A 19,210-nucleotide genomic window follows, 5' to 3' on the forward strand; every position below is an offset into this window, starting at 1 on the left:
CCTCATAGATCGTCAGTAATGTTGACGAGATTGAATTAAGAAAAAAAATCCACCTCTAAAAACGTGTATGGTACTCCCATGCAATTTGAGATTTGGATGGAGAGATAATTATTTATGTAAAAATTATTCACCTTACAGGTCTAAATACTTATGTGCATGGAGATTAATATTTTAGAAAAAAAAACAGTGCTAGAACTTTTGTGGTTCCCAAACCAGTTATGGAAGTTAAGTGGGAGAATAAATGGGGGATGGAGATACGGAAACAATTATCATGATCCATATAATTTAAAATAAAATATTATAAATATTATAAATTTCATTCCCATTCTCAACATAAAAAATTTATATAATTAATTTGACTCTTATAATTCGAAAATATAAAAGCGTTCCTCATATCATAGATGTTCCAAGAAAACAAAAACAATGTGCTTGTAATACAAGTTCAATCCATAGATTATATTTTGTCTTTTTTAGACTGGAATACAAGCTCAATCCTGCAAATTTCTGACACGTCATACTGTGAGTCTCCACTGGGACTCCATTTTGTTCCCTCTCTCAATGCATGTATTTTTAAACGAATCGACAAATTTTAGATTAAATGATTCAGTTTATTGGATTATATGATGGTTAGGTTGGATTGAATTTTTGAATTACTTCAATTTTCTATAATTGATTTGATTTAATCTCACTTATTTCAATTCGACTGGTCACTGGTGTATATTTTGATACTTAATTATACAAGTATTAAATATATTTTACTATTTGTGCATGTATTTTTTATTTGAATGTTATTCGGTTGACAAGTTTAATTCGACTAGTTCGATTAAATTTTTGAAAACCAAATAAATTTTTATTCGACTATTTTTAACCAAACTGAGAGTTCAAACACCCCTTGACATTGTTATTACTTCACAAATGAGTCCTTGGTGGAATCGGGTTCGGGCACGGGCAACTGTTGCCCGTATGCAATATTGGTTAGATTAAAGGTCTCCAAAGAAAAAAGAAAGAACAAAATGAAAAAAAAAAAACTCTTTATATTTAAAATTAACACAAAATTCCCTTTACAATTTACTTTGAGCAATACTCTCGAGCTTATTCTCGTTCCCATTTCTTTAAGAATATTGGTTTTTATTACGCGGTTTGTGCGGCCTCCTTGTCTTTTAATTCCTTTTTTCTGGATTGCTTATCATCCTCTTGCTTCTTCACCATTAATGGTTGGAACTACAAAAGTATTAAAGTACAATAAATTTAATCCATAGTTTTCATGTTTTATGATCTCAATTTGGACTATACTAACTTTAATTTTAACCATTGCATGTACATGTAAGGTGCTGTTCTTGTACCATTCATACACCAAGGATGAATCGCAAGCTTTACCAAACCACCCTCACAGGTCCATTTCAGTACCGATTACCATACCATTTATCACAGATAGATTTCTGGACCAGTTGGTACTCGGTTTTCAACATTGCAATTGAACCCCACAACTCGGAAAAAAAAAAGGTAATGTTTGACCCAAACCAGGTAATACTAACAGAGACATATCCTTTGTATTAAAATTTGTACCAGTGCTATGTATTTCTGAGAGCTGGGAAAAGATGCTTGCATCAAATAATACCTGATAAACAGCGTAAATAACATTTCTCCGAATCTGCGCCATCATATCCAGAAATAGATTATACCCTTCAAGCTTGTACTCAATAAGTGGGTCCCGCTGTGCATAGCCTCTCAAACCCACAGCTTGTTGCACGAATTTCAGAGCTTGTAAATGTTCTTTCCACAATTTATCAATATTGCTCAAGATCAGGAATCTCTCAGCCTCTCTCATCAAACCAGGTGCCTGTTTCTCAATGATCTCCTGAAAATAAAAATTATAAATACCTTTTCAGAATGGCAAGGAAAAAGTATTTCCAAAAAAAACATTGAATTACAGTCAAGGACTTACAGTTTTCTGAAAGTATGCTTCCCGCCCCCTGAGACGAAGGTACTGTTGTAATTCCTCGTATGTTGAGCACTTAGATGTGATCAACTCAGGCGTCAGGTCATTTAATAGATAGCAATACCTTAATACAATAATGTTCATTCATCACAAGACAGTCCATGATAATAAACTGAATGAATATTAATATTAAATTATGGAATTGGTAAGGTGATGCAGGAGCAAAATCAGAAAATATATTTACTAGCTACCATCCGATTAAGAAGATTCATTTCAGCCAGAAAAATCAGAAAAATGTAATATTTTCTATTTAGATTTTTATTTATTAATTTTGCCTCTGGACAGCAGCTCCCTGCTGTTAAATATATGTTTTAGTAATTTAAAATATTTGTGTAATATGTTACCAAATATTAGCAACTTTCCTTCCTAATTTATGCATTGAGTAATAGCTATATAACCTGGCTTGTGGGTGAGAAAAGACAACAATTTTTCTGGATATTTTTCTATAAAATTATAGAGAGACAATTCTCCCTTTATTTTGGTGTTCTCTGAATTTTAATCTCTGAAGATTATTGGTATCACACGCTTATAGAACAATCTTCCGTTCTGTGCGGCATCATAAGGTTTTCAATTTTCTTTTACAGCAATACTAAGAACAGGATCGACTAGAATTCAGGTCCTTTTACAACTTCAAACAGAACCATTGCTAAATGTCCGGGGTTGATTTAAGTCTTACCTTCATCCTAAACTGACATAACAAATTAAAATCAAGCTAGCATATATGTTATAGAGGAAAGAGTCTGAAAGATTGCAATACCATTCGACTCTTTTTCGATCTTCTGTGGATGCTAACTAAAGACACAAATCAATCCCAAATGTTAGCAATGATTCCTTTCAGGTTTCAACAATGATCCTAAAGTTAGCAGTGACTCAATTCTTCTGTAAACAAATTGAAATCCTTGCCAGTTCTCTAATTTTTATATTTAGACTTACCCAAATAAGAAAGAAAAAACTGATTTGTCAGTGTAATAAAACTTACTGTTGAAGTTTTGCAATCAGCTTCTCTAGATCCCAGTTTTCTCTGGGTGTATCAATACCAATATTTGCCTAGCTTGCAAAAAAAAAAAAATATTCTTTTTAGGCAAGAAATATACGTGCCGAAAAACACACAAGGGAAAAAAAGAAAAGAAAAAACCATACAATCCTCATTACAAAACCATAATAATCCTAGATGTCCGTTTGTTTTATATTCTTAAATAAAGAAATTTTAAAATAAATAAGTAAACAAATCCCTGACTTCAGAAAGACATTGTAGTTTCCTTCTCTTTCAAATATTTGCACAAAAGAAAAGTCTGCTTGATTACATAGTTTTGAGACAATCTTTATGTTTTCTAAGAGTATCCAAGCATGCTTCCTACAATTTTATATTTTATACATCATTCATGACATTTTACGTATTATTTACCTCTAGAATGTCATCCATGGTAAGCTCTGCATATTCAACAATAAGAGATTGGAGACTGTCAGAGACAAGAGCCTGCCTCCGCTCAGCATAGACACGGTCTCTTTGGCTGTTCAAAACCTCATCAAATTCAAATAGCTGCTTTCTGATGTCAAAGAAGTAATTCTCAACTTTTCTCTGGGCCTCATCCAGGGCTTTTGTCAGCATCTGTGATTCTATTGGCAGATCTTCTACTCTAAAAGCGCGCATTAGACCCTGCATAGTTAATAAATTAAATATTGTGTACCATTCTATTCTCCCTGTGTGTGTTTCGTGTGTGTGACTTTGTTCTATGACTCATTATTACTTTCCATGATGATTGACAGATTATATACAACTGACCATATCTACAGTGCTACCTAGGTTGTACTGATATGCTGAAGTAGGGGTGACAACCAGTCTGATCAGGTTGGTAATATTTTAATAAAATCAGGCCAGGTCTAACCCAACCCATCACAAGGTAAAAAGAACTGCAGCACAATCTCAACCTAAAGGAACACGTCAGACTCAATTAATTATTGGGACAGGTCTGCTTAGTTTTCAACAGGTCCACATTGTCAATTAAGCAAGCATCTGATACTCGTTAGAGATTTCTTTTTCTCATTTATTTATGGATAAATTGGGAAGAAGTTACAATTAAGCATTGATGAGTCAGGATGGACCCCACCCGATACACCAGCAGATTAATAAGCTTCCAACCCAATCAACTAACCTAATCGGACAGCCTTAACCAGCCAGGTGAATATATTGAGGCTTAATTTAGATCGATTGCACACATGTAAACAAATACATAGAGGAGAGGGAAACAAACCTGAATGCGGTCTCCACCGAAGATACGGAAGATGTTATCCTCAAGGCTAAGGAAAAAACGAGAGCTTCCAGGGTCTCCTTGCCTACCGCTTCTACCTCGAAGCTTTGCACAACAACCAAAAAGCAAACTATTAATGGAATATTTCTATAAATTAGTTTTTAATTAATATATCTGCCTCAAATTCTCTAAATTACTACCTGATTATCAATCCGGCGTGACTCATGCCGCTCTGTTCCAACCACATGGAGACCACCTGCTTCAATTACCTTGCAAAAACAAAAATAAAAATAAAAAGAAGCAATTTATATTAACTTTTACTCTAAATGAAAACATATTAACTTTAGAAGGAGATCAAATGGAACAGTTACCTTCTTTTTCTCCTCTTCAGTGTATACTTTGTATTCTTGCACAATTTTTGTAAAGGCATCCCTCAGCTTTGCAATCACCTCATCTCGTGTGGGCCCCTTACATATGAAATAGACTCATCAAACCTACTCCTCTTACTTCCAATATATCTTTTTAGTATTTCAGTGCTTTGTAAGGTATGTGTGACGAGTCCTGTGTTTTGTAGGGGACTGTACAATTGTTTTGCATATTTACTTTTGCGATATCCAGGCACAGAGATATGATCGTAACAGAGTGTGATATATACCTTTTCACAAGAATACGAGAGGCGGTCTTCTGCTTCAAGCTCAGTCAAAGATGCCTTACCCCATGATTTTACTGCATTTTCTACTGCATCTTCGGCTATCAACAAAGTATCTTTAGATAGATCACATGGGAACAAGCTTTCATTCACCTAAAAAAAGTGACATGTGGAATATGTAATGTACGAACTTTGGTCTTTACAAAAAGTTCTTATGATGAAAAGGTTGATCTAAGGTACACATACCTTCCAAGACCTTTTTTCCAAAAGTTTCTTCGGGGACACATCCGCTGTATCAAAAGGTTTCACCACTCTGTATCAAATTTGTTTGAAATTCAGTTTTGTGCTAATATAAATTTGGGAGGAAAATATGCAAAAGCAAACTTCCTAAATGTCGTCAGATTTCAGCTGTTAATTCAAGGTTACCAATATAAAGACAACAATGGCAAAAGTAACAGGAATTTAAAGTTACTAAATGGTGCATTTGAAAATTACAAGAAAAGTCCTTCAATTTTGTACGGTCCATGAACTAATTTCTCATATTGAAGATCCAATTTAACAGTCACGGGCTATTTTTTACCTCTTTGCAAATAATGGTAAGACTTATAATTCCTTCAAATGTAAGGATGCTTTTGTAAATAGTTTTATCTAAAAGAAGACTGCACCTAGGCATCAAAATCTCTCGAAGCTTTAACCTTGCCATGAACTCAGCATTGCCACCAAGTATAATATCTGTACCGCGGCCTGCCATATTTGTTGCTATTGTCACTGCACCCACACGCCCACTTTGTGCCACTATTTCTGCCTCCCTCTCCACATTCTCAGGTTTTGCATTTAACACCTTCAATTTTTTATAACATTTTGATAAGCTATTGAAAGCCAAAGGCACCAATAAATCAAATAAAGAAAGAAGAAAAGAAAAGAACAGATGGTAACTCACCTCATGATAAAAAAATAAAAATAAAAAGAGAGAGAGAGAGACGGTAAATGGGTAACTTGCCTCATGCGGAATTCCTGCTTCAAGCAATTGTTCTGACAAGACTTCACTCTGTTCAACGCTTGTCGTGCCAACAAGCACTGGTCGACCTGCCTTATTCATTCTGGCAATTTCCACAACTGCTGCGCGCCATTTACCAATTGTTGCTCTGAAAACCACATCCGACTCATCCTGTCAAGGTAAAAAATTACTAACCAATATTACCTAAAAATCCTACAAAGGACTGTAAATATTTGCACAAGATGAAATGTATGCGTCAATTAATCTGAAAATAACCCCAAATAAAATATAAAATTTAGCCTCATTTCAACCAAATTGAAAATATAATTAATACAAGATGTACCTTACGGATCATGGGCTTGTTAGTGGGAACCACTGTGACCTTCAGCTTGTAAATGCTCTCGAACTCGGTGCTCTCGGTTGCGGCTGTGCCGGTCATCCCACACAGCTTTGGGAACTGGAGGAAGAAGTTCTGATAACTAATGGAGGCAAGAGTGATAGTCTCGTTTTGGATTGGGAGGTTCTCCTTGGCCTCAACAGCCTGGTGAAGGCCATCGCTCCACCGCCTCCCCTGCATAACACGGCCAGTGAACTCATCAACGATCAACACCTCCTTGCCCCTGACAATGTAGTTAACATCCCTCAGGAAAAGCTCCTTGGCCTTTATTGCATTTAATACAAAGGAGGCCCACTGCTCTCTCGGATCGTAGAGATCCTTTATGTCCAGTATTTCTTCAGCATCTTCATATCCCTGCTCTGTTAGAAGTACAGTCTTTTGCTTCTCATCCACCTGATATATGCATATGACACTGTCAGATAATATTAGGGGGTTTATGAACCGATATTTCCAGGAATTTGCAAATAATTTGATATATATCTCGGTCTCAGCTTATGCAAATATGTGTCTTCAAGACAACGGATTTGCACTGCAATTGTTATCTCAGCACATAGGGAAAAAAGTTTTACTATTGACAACATTGCGCCTAATCACAATCACATGTCTGCCAACTAAAGTTTGTTTTAAAAATTAAATTCCATGCAACTATGTGTATTTGTTGGGCCCCAAGACTACTAGATATCAAGAGATTTGGTGTTGTTACAGCAGGTCTATTTGTTTGATTTGAGCTCAATTTTGATCATCCTTAGTTATTTGCAAATAACCCAAAAAATGTTGGGTGCCTGGATTTGAATTTGCAAAACCCAGAAAATGTTGGGCATTAGTCGAATATACAGAAACTTTGGGTATCATTTGAGGGTATTGCAAAACATTTATTGTGGGGCGGGCATTTAAAGGTAAACAAGAAATGAGTGGTTCTTGGCATTGTACTGTGTAATGGATATCTCTTTCAAAAGCCGATGCTATCTTGGCCGCCTTGTAGTACTTATCACTCGGCTTTTCAGCAAGCCCGGATATAATAAGAGGCGTCCTTGCTTCGTCTATCAGAATTGAATCTACTTCATCTATCACACAGTAATTGAAATCCCTGAGAACTAGGTCATCAACAGTCTGGAAAAAAATAAATAGATAATTGATTGATCAATAAAATAAGTAATTACACATATAAACAATGGTCTATATAAATATGAGGTATTGATTAGGCCAATCTGCATACTCACCATTGCCAAATTGTCCCTTAAAAAATCAAAACCGAGCTCACTATTTGTGACATACGTAATATCACATGCATAGTTCTCTCTCCTCTGTTCGCTTGTCATATTCTCTGTTCATCATAAAAAATTAACATGAATGTAGCGGCTCAGAATTAGAATAAAATCAGGGGCCAAATTGTAAGAGTGAGGCCGGGACATACATACGTTGGATGAGACCAACTTGGAGCCCCAGAAATCGAGGCACCTGGCCAACCCACTCACAGTCACGTCTTGCCAGGTAATCATTTACCGTTACAATATGCACTCCTTTTCCCGAAAGTGCATTCAAATATGCAGGTAAAATAGCAACTAAGGTTTTCCCTTCTCCTGTTTTCATCTCTGCTATTTCTCCTTTGTGAAGCACCATCCCACCTACAAATGCAAATAGAACAAAGTTCTACATTTATTTTATTTTTACTTACTGTTTATCAGTTTTTTTTTTTTTTCTTTCTGACAAAGCTTACCATTTCTAACATGTGCAACTAGTCCCCAACATACTGTTTGATTTTCTCACAAATAACACATTACTATTACACTGCACTGCTTAGTCATAGTCGGCAGCTTTTGACTCCACCTTAATTTTAACAGTGGAGTGTGCGTAGGGGTGCAAACGGATCGGATAGTGGTAAAACCATATCACTATCTGTTTTTATTTTTCGGATACGGATCGGATATTAGACGGATACGGAAATCCGCTTTCTATAATAGTGAATAACATAATTTTTTTCATAATATATATTAAACTATATAGTATATATCTATTATTCGAATACGGATAATTAAAATTTAAAACCATATCTGTATCCGTATCTGCACGGATATCCGAATATCGGATATCAGATATTCGTATCTAATTTTCGAATACGGATTCGGATACAGTCGGTTAATATTTGACCCGTTTGCACCCCTAGCTATGCTCAACTCAACTGAACCAAAAAAAAAAAAAGATGCTGGGCACTGTTTTCAAATATGGTAGAAGATTGGTTCTAGTTAACAAAGTGTATGACAGATAGAGAGAAACATGTACCAATTAATTGTACATCGAAAGGCCGAAGACCTAATACTCTCTTTGAAGCCTCTCTTACTACAGAAAATGCTTCCTTCACAAAAAAGGAAATGGAGTAACACAGATTATGCACCTAGATTTGAATAAGGGAACAAAAAAGAAAACCAGCAACTGATAGTGATACTCACAGGTAGGAGGGATTCTAGCGACTCATTATTTTGAGCTCTCTCCTTCAACACTGTTGTTCTTTCTCTGAGTTCTGAATCTGACAAATTAGAGATTTCTGATTCCATCCCATTTATCAGTTTGACTGTTTCTGAGTACTTCTTCCTCGTTCCTTCTCCAGTGTCAGTACCTTTGAAGAGACCACCAATCAATCCGCCTAAGGAAGCTCTTACAATCCCTTTATTACGCCTTCTAGATGAAAAGGTTCTCAACTTTTGCGACTTTTTCGAGGAAATATTGCCTCCCAGTTCAGGCTTTTTGATGAATTGTGGTTGTGAGAAGAGAAATCTTTGAGGGGTTATGGAAGGAAGCTTGGAAATGGAGGAGGGAAGTGAGGGTGCAGCTGCCATTAATGGCTTCCGCTAAAGAGACTTGAGGTAATTTTTGATGATTTTGTGAGGCTTTTTTGGAATAATTTGTTTGCGTTCTTCTCTTTTTTTCTCTGAGAAAAACTTGGAGGGAAAAGAAAAAGAAAAAGAAAAAGAAAAAAGAGAATAACTAGATAAGGCTGTGGTTTTACAGTTCCGTCCTCCGGAATATTTTATTTTAAATTACAAAAATTGAAATCAAATTTCTAAAGAAATAACAAGTAAAATTCGGATTTCAGAAAGGTCCAAATATAAAATTCATATATTTTTTCTGACATCCTAAAATTTACAAAAGCGGTCTGAAGATTACATACTTGTCCTCTTAATTTTCAAATATGATTTTAATATAACAACAAATACTATAAATAAACATATGAATTCTATAACGACGCAAATAATGTTACCAGCTTCCTATTTTATAATATATCAAATAATGTTTTGTTTAGTTGCTAATAATAGAATCAAATTCTCATTATTTGCAAAATCATAAAGTGAAGACAAAGTAACAAATAGAAGAGAGAGCACCTATTTTTTTCACCGTAGAAAAAAAAAATAGCTCCAACTTGATGTTTCTTTTTTCCATCAATTTATACTAGATCGAAAAAAAAATCCAATTCCATTTATACTAGTTATGTTTCTTAAATAATATAATTTTGGTTCCATCCGAAAAATTATTAATTTTACATTGTATTTTTTCGACACAGTCCTCAGAAGCATTAAATTTAAAACTACTTAAAACTTAGGGTTTTTCTTAGCACTTGAATTGACACACAAAGACAATGCAAGCATAAAATTGGAGTCACAATTAGTGATCTATAATATGTTTAGATGGTTGAAAAGATAGTCCAACTTAAAACAAGTAAACCGCAATATCAATTTGGACGAGGATCAATTGAGAACTAATTGTTTTGTTGTCTCAAAAATCATCATAAAATTAAGGGGAGTGCTATATTGAGGGCAACTATTTAGATTTTGAGAGCTATTGCTTGTAAATCTCTGATTTACCCCTACTCCTTAAAGAAATCGCTAGCTAGATTAACGGATCGTTGTTCAATTAAACCCGCTTGGTTACTTCTCGTCTCTCTCTGTCTGATTTTTCTCTTCCACTTCGCTAACGAATGGAAAAGAGCGAAGGCGGTCGCACTCTCTCCGTGCTTCCCCATTTCGATCTCTATTTCTCTACACACCGAACACCATGTAGCGTTCAAGGTGAAGAAAGCGCCTTCTTTTGTTACATTTGATAATTTTTTTTGTTTAATTCGCTCAAAGCTTGGTAATTGATTTCGTTTATGTTGATTTATATAGATAGGTCAAAACAACGTCACCAAAGAAATATTTTGTTAGACCAAATGCTCGTATCATTCAGTCATGAGATTCATGCACTATAACAGGTGAGAAATCATTTCATGTTGCAGTTTAACCAATAGGACATTACAATCTTCAAATTTCAGGAAGAGGGCTTCTCCAACTCGACTTGTCACCATTAAATTGCCACCGCCACCGCCACCGCCACCGCCGGCAGCCCTTACGCCCTCTTCCGTCGCTCTGTACGTCTAAGCTCTATTGCATTATGCTGATTGCTCTCAATTAGAATCCTGGTACGTATCGGCTCACATTGATTTTTTTTATCTTTTCCTTTACAAATAATTGTCTAATTTTAGATTATCTCAGATTGAATAGCAGGTACGTACTGGCACTTGTACTGAATATCTAAATCCCATTATCAGGCCCAAATTGCCACTTACGAGATTTTGATTTTGGTGGAAACTGACTGTTACCGTACCAACACAATATAGGGTTGGTACTATATTGAGATCGTGTAGTAATTTGTGAGCATTTGTAAATTCAAGTGGGTCTTACCACAAAATGTTATATGCAATGTTATGTTAATTAATCTGGCATAGTTCTTTTGCAGAGTTTCGTCCAAGATTGATAAGGTTAAGTGGTTAACTGGTAAGCCAGATGAGATAAGGCAAGTTGCGCATGCATTCCGAGTTTATTATATGACGACTGCTGAGCAAGACTGATCACTTTGTCGACCATTCTATTGTCATGTATGCGCTTTATCTCTATCTATTTACAGTATGTCAGTTGTAAGGGGAACAAATTGTTACCTTGTTGACCATTCTTTAGTTCTTTAAGGTTTGACTGTTCTAGTCAATTTCTCTTATTTGTTGCGTTTTGTTCTAGTCATCACTACTCTGCATCAAATTGAGGTCTTGAGTTGTCCATTCGGATCTTCTGCTCCATTTCCTTTTTAGTTGGTTCAATTTTGGGTAAACTAATCATTTGTTTTTTGGTTGGGTTTGAGTTAGGTGCAGATCATTTCAAAGTTTTTAATCAGAACTTCAGAAGTGCATGTCCTTTCAACTTAGATTTATTTCAAAGTTTTTGTGCTCTCTGAAGTTGATTATTCAATCAATATTCTTACATTTCATGCTGTTTGTCTGCCATTTTCAGGTACTTGATGAACTCAAAGATGGAGTTTGTCAATTTATCTGAAAAAAATTATGATGTGGATACACTTACAGAAGGCATCATAAAAGAGATAACTGCTCACAAATGAGACAGAATTTATTATTTTTCTTTAAATCTGGGTCCACTAAATAATTTAGCACACTAAATCACCCTTGCTGATAATTTCCTATTTAGGTGCAAACTTTGATTAGCTTTTGGAGCTAAATATGTTGTGTTTTAATTTTGTTTAGTTGCAATTTCCTGTTTGTATGATGAATCAACGATGCTAACAAAATAATCGTGTGTTTAAAGTTGAACATTTTGTTGGGGATTTAGAATCACGGAACGAAGGATTTTTATTTTTAAAGGAACTTTCCTTTGTTAGTCCTATTATTAATCGGTTAAGAGAGAGAGTGAATCCATTAATCAAGGCATCCATTTAAAGAGTAGGGGTAAATTAGGTATTTAGAAACAAAATATTCTCTTAGCTCTCAAAATCTAAATAGTTGCCCTCAGTATAGCACTCCCCTAAAATTAAACTAAAACTTGTCTTCTTCTTTTTTGAAACCGTGGCAGTGGCTGCCAAGTATAATTTTTATTAATTAAATATAAATTACATCAATTGTTCTACATCCAGAACGTCATCTACATCGAACTCTATCAACATCAACATCAACATCCGAACATTAACATTTAAACCTCAACATCTAACAACTAAAATAACAAAATATAATAAACCTTCTCCATCGTTAGTAGACATAGACGACCTTCAGCATCGACTGGCCAGTGATCAGAGAAAAGGGGGCCTCCCCTTCCCAATCAAGGGTTTTGTATAGCGGGAGTGTTAGTGGGAGGGTTGAAGGCGCTAGGAGACAGGAGGGATGGCGACTAGCGCTATTGTCACCAACTCTCTCTGAAACTCCCAACGAATGTTGAAGAGGACGGGAAGGTATCAAAGGATGAGAGAGCTAGCGATTAGGGCTATCGTCGCTGACTCTTGCTTCTTCCGAAAAGTATAAAGGACAATGAGAAGGTACAGAAGTTGCGGTGGGACCGTGGGATTGAGAGAAGGTGGTGACTTGTTGGCGGAAGCAGTGGAGCGAGAGGGATTTGCTACTGGTCTCCGTCCTTCGTCCCTTTCGGACGAAAGGTAGATTACTAGTAGCCGAAATTTTTATTAATAAGAAATATATTAAATAAATATCGAGATTAGATAACGCTTTTTTTATTTTTTTGAGTTATAGGGAAAACGTAGTGTTTTATCACGGCCTCTGAATGTTATGATTTATCACGGCCAGAATTAGCAGCAGATTAACCATTCTAACTAGATTAACTATTTTCTAACTGAACCAGAAAAAAAAATAAAAAAAACTCTGTCCGTGATAGACAGAAACAGCCAAAGTTTGCAAAAGAAAAATAAAAATAATACAGGCCGTGGATTATCACGGACAGAGCGGAAAAAAAACAATTAAAAGGTAACCACTATTCAGCCTGTTAACGTTTATATAATGCATGAAATTTTATTAAAATATTATTAAACTAAAAGGCTGCAACACAACAGATGCATGCATGTAATCAAGTTAACAGGCTCAAATCGATATATGTTTTAATATAGATCAGGTGCATGTTATGATTTGGCTTAGGGAAAGATGAGTAGCACTGGTGTGGTCGGATATTTTTGATATTTTTTGTATAAGTTGAAAGAAATAAAGAAAATTAAGATAGAAAATAGTAAAGATAAATTTAAATAACAGAAGTTTTCATTCATTTAATTCTTAGTTCATAAGATACAAGGGTTACATCCTTAAATAGAAATGCAAGAAACAAAGGCACACAAATGACATGAGTAAAGACACACAACACATGAGTAGACATGCAAACAACATGAAAGAAAATGCAAACTACGTGACCCTAGCATGCCATCGGCATGATTTGTATTTTGGACTTCGTGGGCTAGAAGGCTTTAGTGGGCTAAGCTTTGATGAGTTGTAACATTGCCTCCCCCTCAACAAATCCTTGACCCCAAGGATGAAAGTTGGGAAATTGATGTTTGAGGAAGTTGGCATCCGATTCAGGTAGATTGGACCAAAGAATCTTGACTTGGTCAGTGGAACGGTTTCTGAGCTTGAGAGTTCGTTGGTCCAAAATTGCAACAGGCTCCACCTTGAATGTTCCATCTGGGCCTATAGGTGGCAACATGGGATCTACTGAATTGGCTCCGTAGCTCTTCTTTAACTGTGATACGTGGAACACTGGGTGCAGCTGGGATTCACCTAATAAATTGATTTGCGCCTTTTTGTGTGATTCTGTTGGTTGGTTGGGCCTGGGTTGTCGTGAGAGAATATCTGGAACCACATTGCATCGGCCCTTCTTGTAGGTTGAAAGGCCTGCATTCTTGGGTCCTAATGCCTTACTAAGAATGGTAATGAGTTTTCCTTCTTGGGACATAACGACTTCTTCTTTTATGGGTATGTTATGGTCGTGAGCACGAGGTGGGGGTAAGTTGTTCAGTTCATGGAATAAGTCTTGGTCTATGTCAATTAATTTTTGGAGAGGTTTTGGTACGATGACGTTTTGGGGTTCTTCAGATATGGGATAAATTTGGGTTACCCAACACTCTCCCTTCTCCATTTCAGGATCTAATTTTTCCCCATTCATCAAATTAATTTTGATTTCATCTTGGACCCCTTGTAACTTGACCCGTTTTTCTTCTTGTCTAACAGTCACAGTTAATTTGTTAAAATCCAAGGTAACTGGTCCCACACTTTTTATCCAATCTCCTCCTAAAAGTAGTTCATGGGCCCCCATCTCCATAACCCCCAAGTCAAATTTGAATTCATGACCACACATTTTCCATATTAAACCCTTGATGTATGAGTTACATTTCATTCTTTCCCCGTTGGCTACTGTTATAGACATTGGTGTGGTGAATTCTGATTCTAGACCAACTTTTTGGAGTATACGAGGGCTTACAAAGCTATGAGTGCTACCATTATCTACTAAAATCAATAATGGTTCATTTTGGATTTCTCCCTTAAGCCTTATCAGATTTGTGGAGCTGACCTCCCTAATGGCATGTAATGAAATTTGTACCTCTTCTCCATTAGGAGCACCCTCCTGTTTCAGGCCGAGTTCGGTCTACATTTCTGCCTCTTCTTCATCACTCACATATTCCGGCCAAGCTTCTTCCTCCCCTTGCAACACATGTATTGTTTTTTCTTGGCATTTGTGCCCCAGGAATCATCCATCCCAGCACCGAAAGCACTTGTCTTTATCAGGCTTTTGCCCGGAGTGGTCAGAGGGTCTTGGATTTGCCTTGAGTTGTTGCTTTGCTTGTTGGTTTATTGGGTAATTGGGCTGGTTTTGATTTGGAGTTAGGGTTTCTGGACCGGTTGCGGCTTTGATAGAATTTCTTGCCTTCTTTTGCTTATCCAGAAGCATTTCCTGATAGGAAGACGCTTCATAGACTTCTTTCAGATTCTTTGGCCGGGTTGAGAGCACCATATACGTCAGTTCTTCTTTTAAACCCGTTAAAAAAATTGGTTGTGAAAAATGACTCGTCATACATTGGGTTTTCTCTTAGCAACAACAACCGCAATTCTTCAAACTTACTCCTGTAAGCCTTTAGTTCCCCAACTTGCTTCAAGTTTTTCATTTCTCCCAAAACTCCAATACTCGATTTGGGTTCAAACCTTTATAGCAATTCATTGTTAAATACTTCCCATGTCATTTGCCCCCCTTCTAAACACAATCCTTGATACCAGATTTCAGCTTCTTCGACCATGTAAATGGAAGCAAACTCAAATTTTTGCCAAGGTGGAATTTGGTATATTTCGAAATACCTCTCACATTTGTACAACCAACTTCTAGGTCTAGTCCCATCGAATACTAGAATTTCAATTCTCGGTGTGGGTATGTGTCTTGGGATTTGATTTTGTTAGTGTAATAATCTAGAAGTCAATAATACGATAATTTATCATAAAACTTTGTTCATGAATTGGATGATTAATATCATTTTGTTGTCTTGAGTATTATTGAATTTATGGATCATTTCGAGTTCATGACTGAAATTGTGAAACTCCATAATATAGATGATATATACTCTTAAAAAGTCACTGACTAAGGTAATTAGCAGGAACACTAATTACCACGATAAGGTTAGTATGTGGATTAAAAAATAGTTAAGAAAAACAAACCACCTGACACAAGATGCCATTTTAATCACATAGATACATGTTCTAGGAACATGGTATTTGACTGACCCCGAATGAAACATTAAATAGAATTGTGTTCATGTCATTTATGTTTTCATTCAGTGTCAAGTTCTACAGTATGAGGTATTCATCTTTCCTACTAAGAAATGTATATGTGTGATTGTTATCAAACGCTGTCGGTAAAATGCAATTATAACGGTAGCTCTTCGGTATACATGACTTAGCTGAGGTAGTGATGGTTTACCAAGAATACTATTTGTCCCTCGTATCTCTATACGAGCTATAGCATCACTGGGCCCCTTGATAGAGTAAGATTATCTGCTAGCGGTATAATTACAAGAGTAATTATATTTGATAATCTGCTCAAGATCAAGAAAAAATTCAGTTAGCAAGGATGACACACATCTACCTTGAAACTAATCTGATAGCTATGAGACAGAAGAACAGACACAAGTAAATTGTTTACTGGATCGTGATATTGTACTGTACAGCATCATCTGTGTAATTGGATGGTCATGATGCGTTTTGCCAGATGCCTCTCATGATTATAGAAGTTAAAACAGTTTTAATTCTATTTACCAACAAAACACAAATCCTATTGGTTCACACCATATAGGAGTTAATCGGAGAATCTTATTGTGATTGATTATAAATTGGTTATGATCAATAGTAAGATGGTTATAATTAATTATACGTGTTATAATTAAATTATAAATGTCATATAAGATGACAAGCAAAAACTACGGTTAATTTATAAACGTACACGGTACGTTGTATAAAAGTTACCGAAACAACAACCGCAAGAAATATAATTGTTCAGAATAATTATATGGATATTGATTTCGACCAACGGCATTTTGGTCTTTTCACATCTCATCTTTATCCGCATGACACGTCATCAGTCTTATCCGCATGACACGTCATCAGTCTTATCCAGATGACACGTCATCATGACATGTCATCATCCTTATCCACTCGAGGGTATTTCGGTCATTTGGCAACCGCTATATAACCCTATAAATAGGGGTGAAGGGGTGGAGAGAAAAATCACTAATTCACTCATATCGTTTCGTGTCGAAACGAATCGGTATTTTCTCTTTTTCTCGATTTCTCTCTCAAATAGTGTTTCGGTTGAGAAAAGAAAGTTATACGTAGTTGACGTATAATCTTGCAGGTTGTTGTGAAGTATATTTACGGGATCGATGAATAGTGTTTTCCCAAATTTCGCAGTATGTCAGTTTTGCTTATTTGTGAAACTGAGTAACTGAAAATTCGTGTTTACGGGTTTTTGTCTTTTTCTTTGTGAATAGTGTTTTTGCAGAATTCCGCGGTTTATAGTATTTCTGGCAAAAGAAATAAATCGCTCTCTGGTTAGTCCTGGTGGATAACCTATAGAGGCACCATACGTTTGGTGCTCCGAGTAGAATCATTCCCGTGATGTAGCTCTACTCGCTCGGTCTACATTCCAACTGTGATTTGGAAACAAGGTATAAATATGTTATATTAATCTATTTAATTGGTAAGTAGATTAAATTTTTAGAAATCAATCATGGAGTAGATCTGTAAAAGGATTAAATTGGGTTTTGATGCCAAAGGAATACTAAAGGTGGACCGCCTTGGAAAGTTTCCTGACATGCCCCGTTTAATCCTTGGCTTAAGTTAGAAGTAAAATTTTTGTTTTACGTTCTTTCCGCAGCTTAAGTCTAAACGGGTTTTGGTTACCCCGAAACCCAACAGATTTTGGGTATTTGACACTATCAGGTTCTGGTTGTACGGCACGTTTGGTCTTATTGCCGCATTTTGTTGGTTATATGGGTTTGATAATGGCATGGAGAATGTATTTTGGTTTTGGTTCATAGTGCGTTGATGAGTGTTATGAGAGTTCAGGTTTTGATTGAGGTTAGGGCCTTGTGGAGTTTGGTTTTGTGTAAATTGTTGATTTTGTGGAGTTTGTGCACTGGAACTAACACCGTTGGGACAAGGTTCTTCACTAACTACTTGTTTCCCCAAGTACCGGGCAAATAATACTTCTAAGTCATGTTTCATTACCAATTGATCACTCTTGGTCATAAACTCATCAATCTTATTAAACCTTTCCTCAAGATCCTCACTTAATTGTACCTTGTGATTTGCGTTGTCATCTATCAAACTCGCCATTCTTCTCTCCAAGCTCTCTAGTTGATCTTGCAGCCCCTGGACAGCAATGGCTTGCTCTTCCATGGTTTGTTGACGTGTTATGGGCATTCCCTAGGCCTATGAACAAGGCTCTGATACCAATTTGTTATGATTTGGCTTAGGGAAAGATGAGTAGCACTGGTGTGGTCGGATATTTTTGGTATTTTTTATATAAGTTGAAAGAAATAAAGGAAATTAAGATAGAAAATAGTAAAGATAAATTTAAATAACAGAAGTTTTCATTCATTTAATTCTTAGTTCCAAGATACAAGGATCACATCCTTAAATAGAAATGCAAGAAACAAAGACACACAAACGACATGAGTAAAGACACACAACACATGAGTAGACATGCAAACAACATGAAAAAAAATGCAAACTACGTGACCCTAGCATGCCATCGGCATGATTTGTATTTTGGGCTTCGCGGGCTAGAAGGCTTTAGTGGGCTGAGCTTTGATGAGTTGTAACAGTGCATGCATGCAATCAAATTGAGATTTTTCAACCGCCCTGGCCGTGACAATCCATCACGGCCTGTGTTTATTTTTTTTTTCCCGCAAACTCTAGCCGTTTCTGTTTATCGCGGACAGGGTTTTTTTTCAATTTTTTTTTTATTCAGTTAGAATGGTTAATCTAGTTAGAAGGGTTAATCTAGTTAGAAGGGTTAATCTGCTGTTAATTCTAGCCGTGATAAAGTACGATATTTTTATTCTCTAATCTCGATATTTATTTAATATATTTCTTATTAATAAAAATTTCGGTTACTAGTGGAGGTGGTAAAGTGGAGGCGAAAAGATAGGAGAGACGAACTACAAAAAAGTGGAACTAAAAAAAAAGTGGAGCAAGGAGAAAAAAGATTGAATGTGGAAGGCGGCTCAAGTTTCTCTCTCTTTTTTTTTTGTTTTCTCCCTTTTCCCCTATCAGTTTTCCCGTGAACCCTTCTCTCTCTCTCTTAAAAACTTTTCTTGACGTACCTAAAAGGCTAAAACTATAAGCACAAAAAATTAAAGAGAAAATAAAATAAAACGTAATTCACTCCCAGAAAGTAAATTATGTTTATAAAATGTCTAAAATTTTTGGATATCAACAAAATTTGTTAAAAAGAGATCAAGGAAGCATTTATAAGCTTAAATAAAAAAACTCTTATAGGAATTTTCAATACAAGCATAGATTGAATTGAACTAACAAAACATACTGCGGATAATAATGTTAACCCTCACG

At 36.0% G+C, this 19,210-nt stretch overlaps 1 protein-coding gene and 1 long non-coding RNA gene across 3 annotated transcripts; one reads left to right on the top strand and one right to left on the bottom strand.

Moving 5' to 3' along the window:
* Positions 1-874: 874 nt before the first annotated feature.
* Positions 875-9,284, bottom strand: AGY1 (Albino or Glassy Yellow 1). 2 transcript variants are annotated; one of them, XM_078304836.1, is made up of 18 exons: positions 8,739-9,284; positions 8,572-8,644; positions 7,710-7,916; positions 7,512-7,615; positions 7,222-7,401; positions 6,238-6,684; positions 5,898-6,065; positions 5,563-5,738; positions 5,144-5,210; positions 4,904-5,050; positions 4,620-4,715; positions 4,449-4,517; positions 4,252-4,353; positions 3,405-3,656; positions 2,979-3,046; positions 1,946-2,063; positions 1,619-1,858; positions 875-1,221 (listed from the first exon to the last, which is right to left on the bottom strand). In XM_078304836.1, the coding sequence occupies exons 1-18, from the start codon at positions 9,123-9,125 to the stop codon at positions 1,132-1,134; spliced, it is 2,991 nt and encodes a 996-aa protein (XP_078160962.1). In that variant the 5' UTR covers positions 9,126-9,284; the 3' UTR covers positions 875-1,131. The 2 variants fall into 2 exon arrangements, with proteins under 2 accessions (XP_078160962.1, XP_078160970.1); XM_078304844.1 differs by having other exon boundaries at positions 8,572-8,640; positions 8,739-8,814.
* A 1,803-nt stretch (positions 9,285-11,087) lies between these two features.
* On the top strand, positions 11,088-11,914 carry LOC144565826 (uncharacterized). Its single transcript, XR_013514986.1, has 2 exons — positions 11,088-11,197; positions 11,604-11,914. It is a non-coding gene; the product is annotated as an uncharacterized LOC144565826 (long non-coding RNA).
* Positions 11,915-19,210: the final 7,296 nt, after the last annotated feature.

This window comes from Carex rostrata, chromosome 1 (genome assembly GCF_964058835.1).
Source record: "Carex rostrata chromosome 1, lpCarRost1.2, whole genome shotgun sequence".
Classification (NCBI taxonomy): Eukaryota; Viridiplantae; Streptophyta; class Magnoliopsida; order Poales; family Cyperaceae; genus Carex; species Carex rostrata.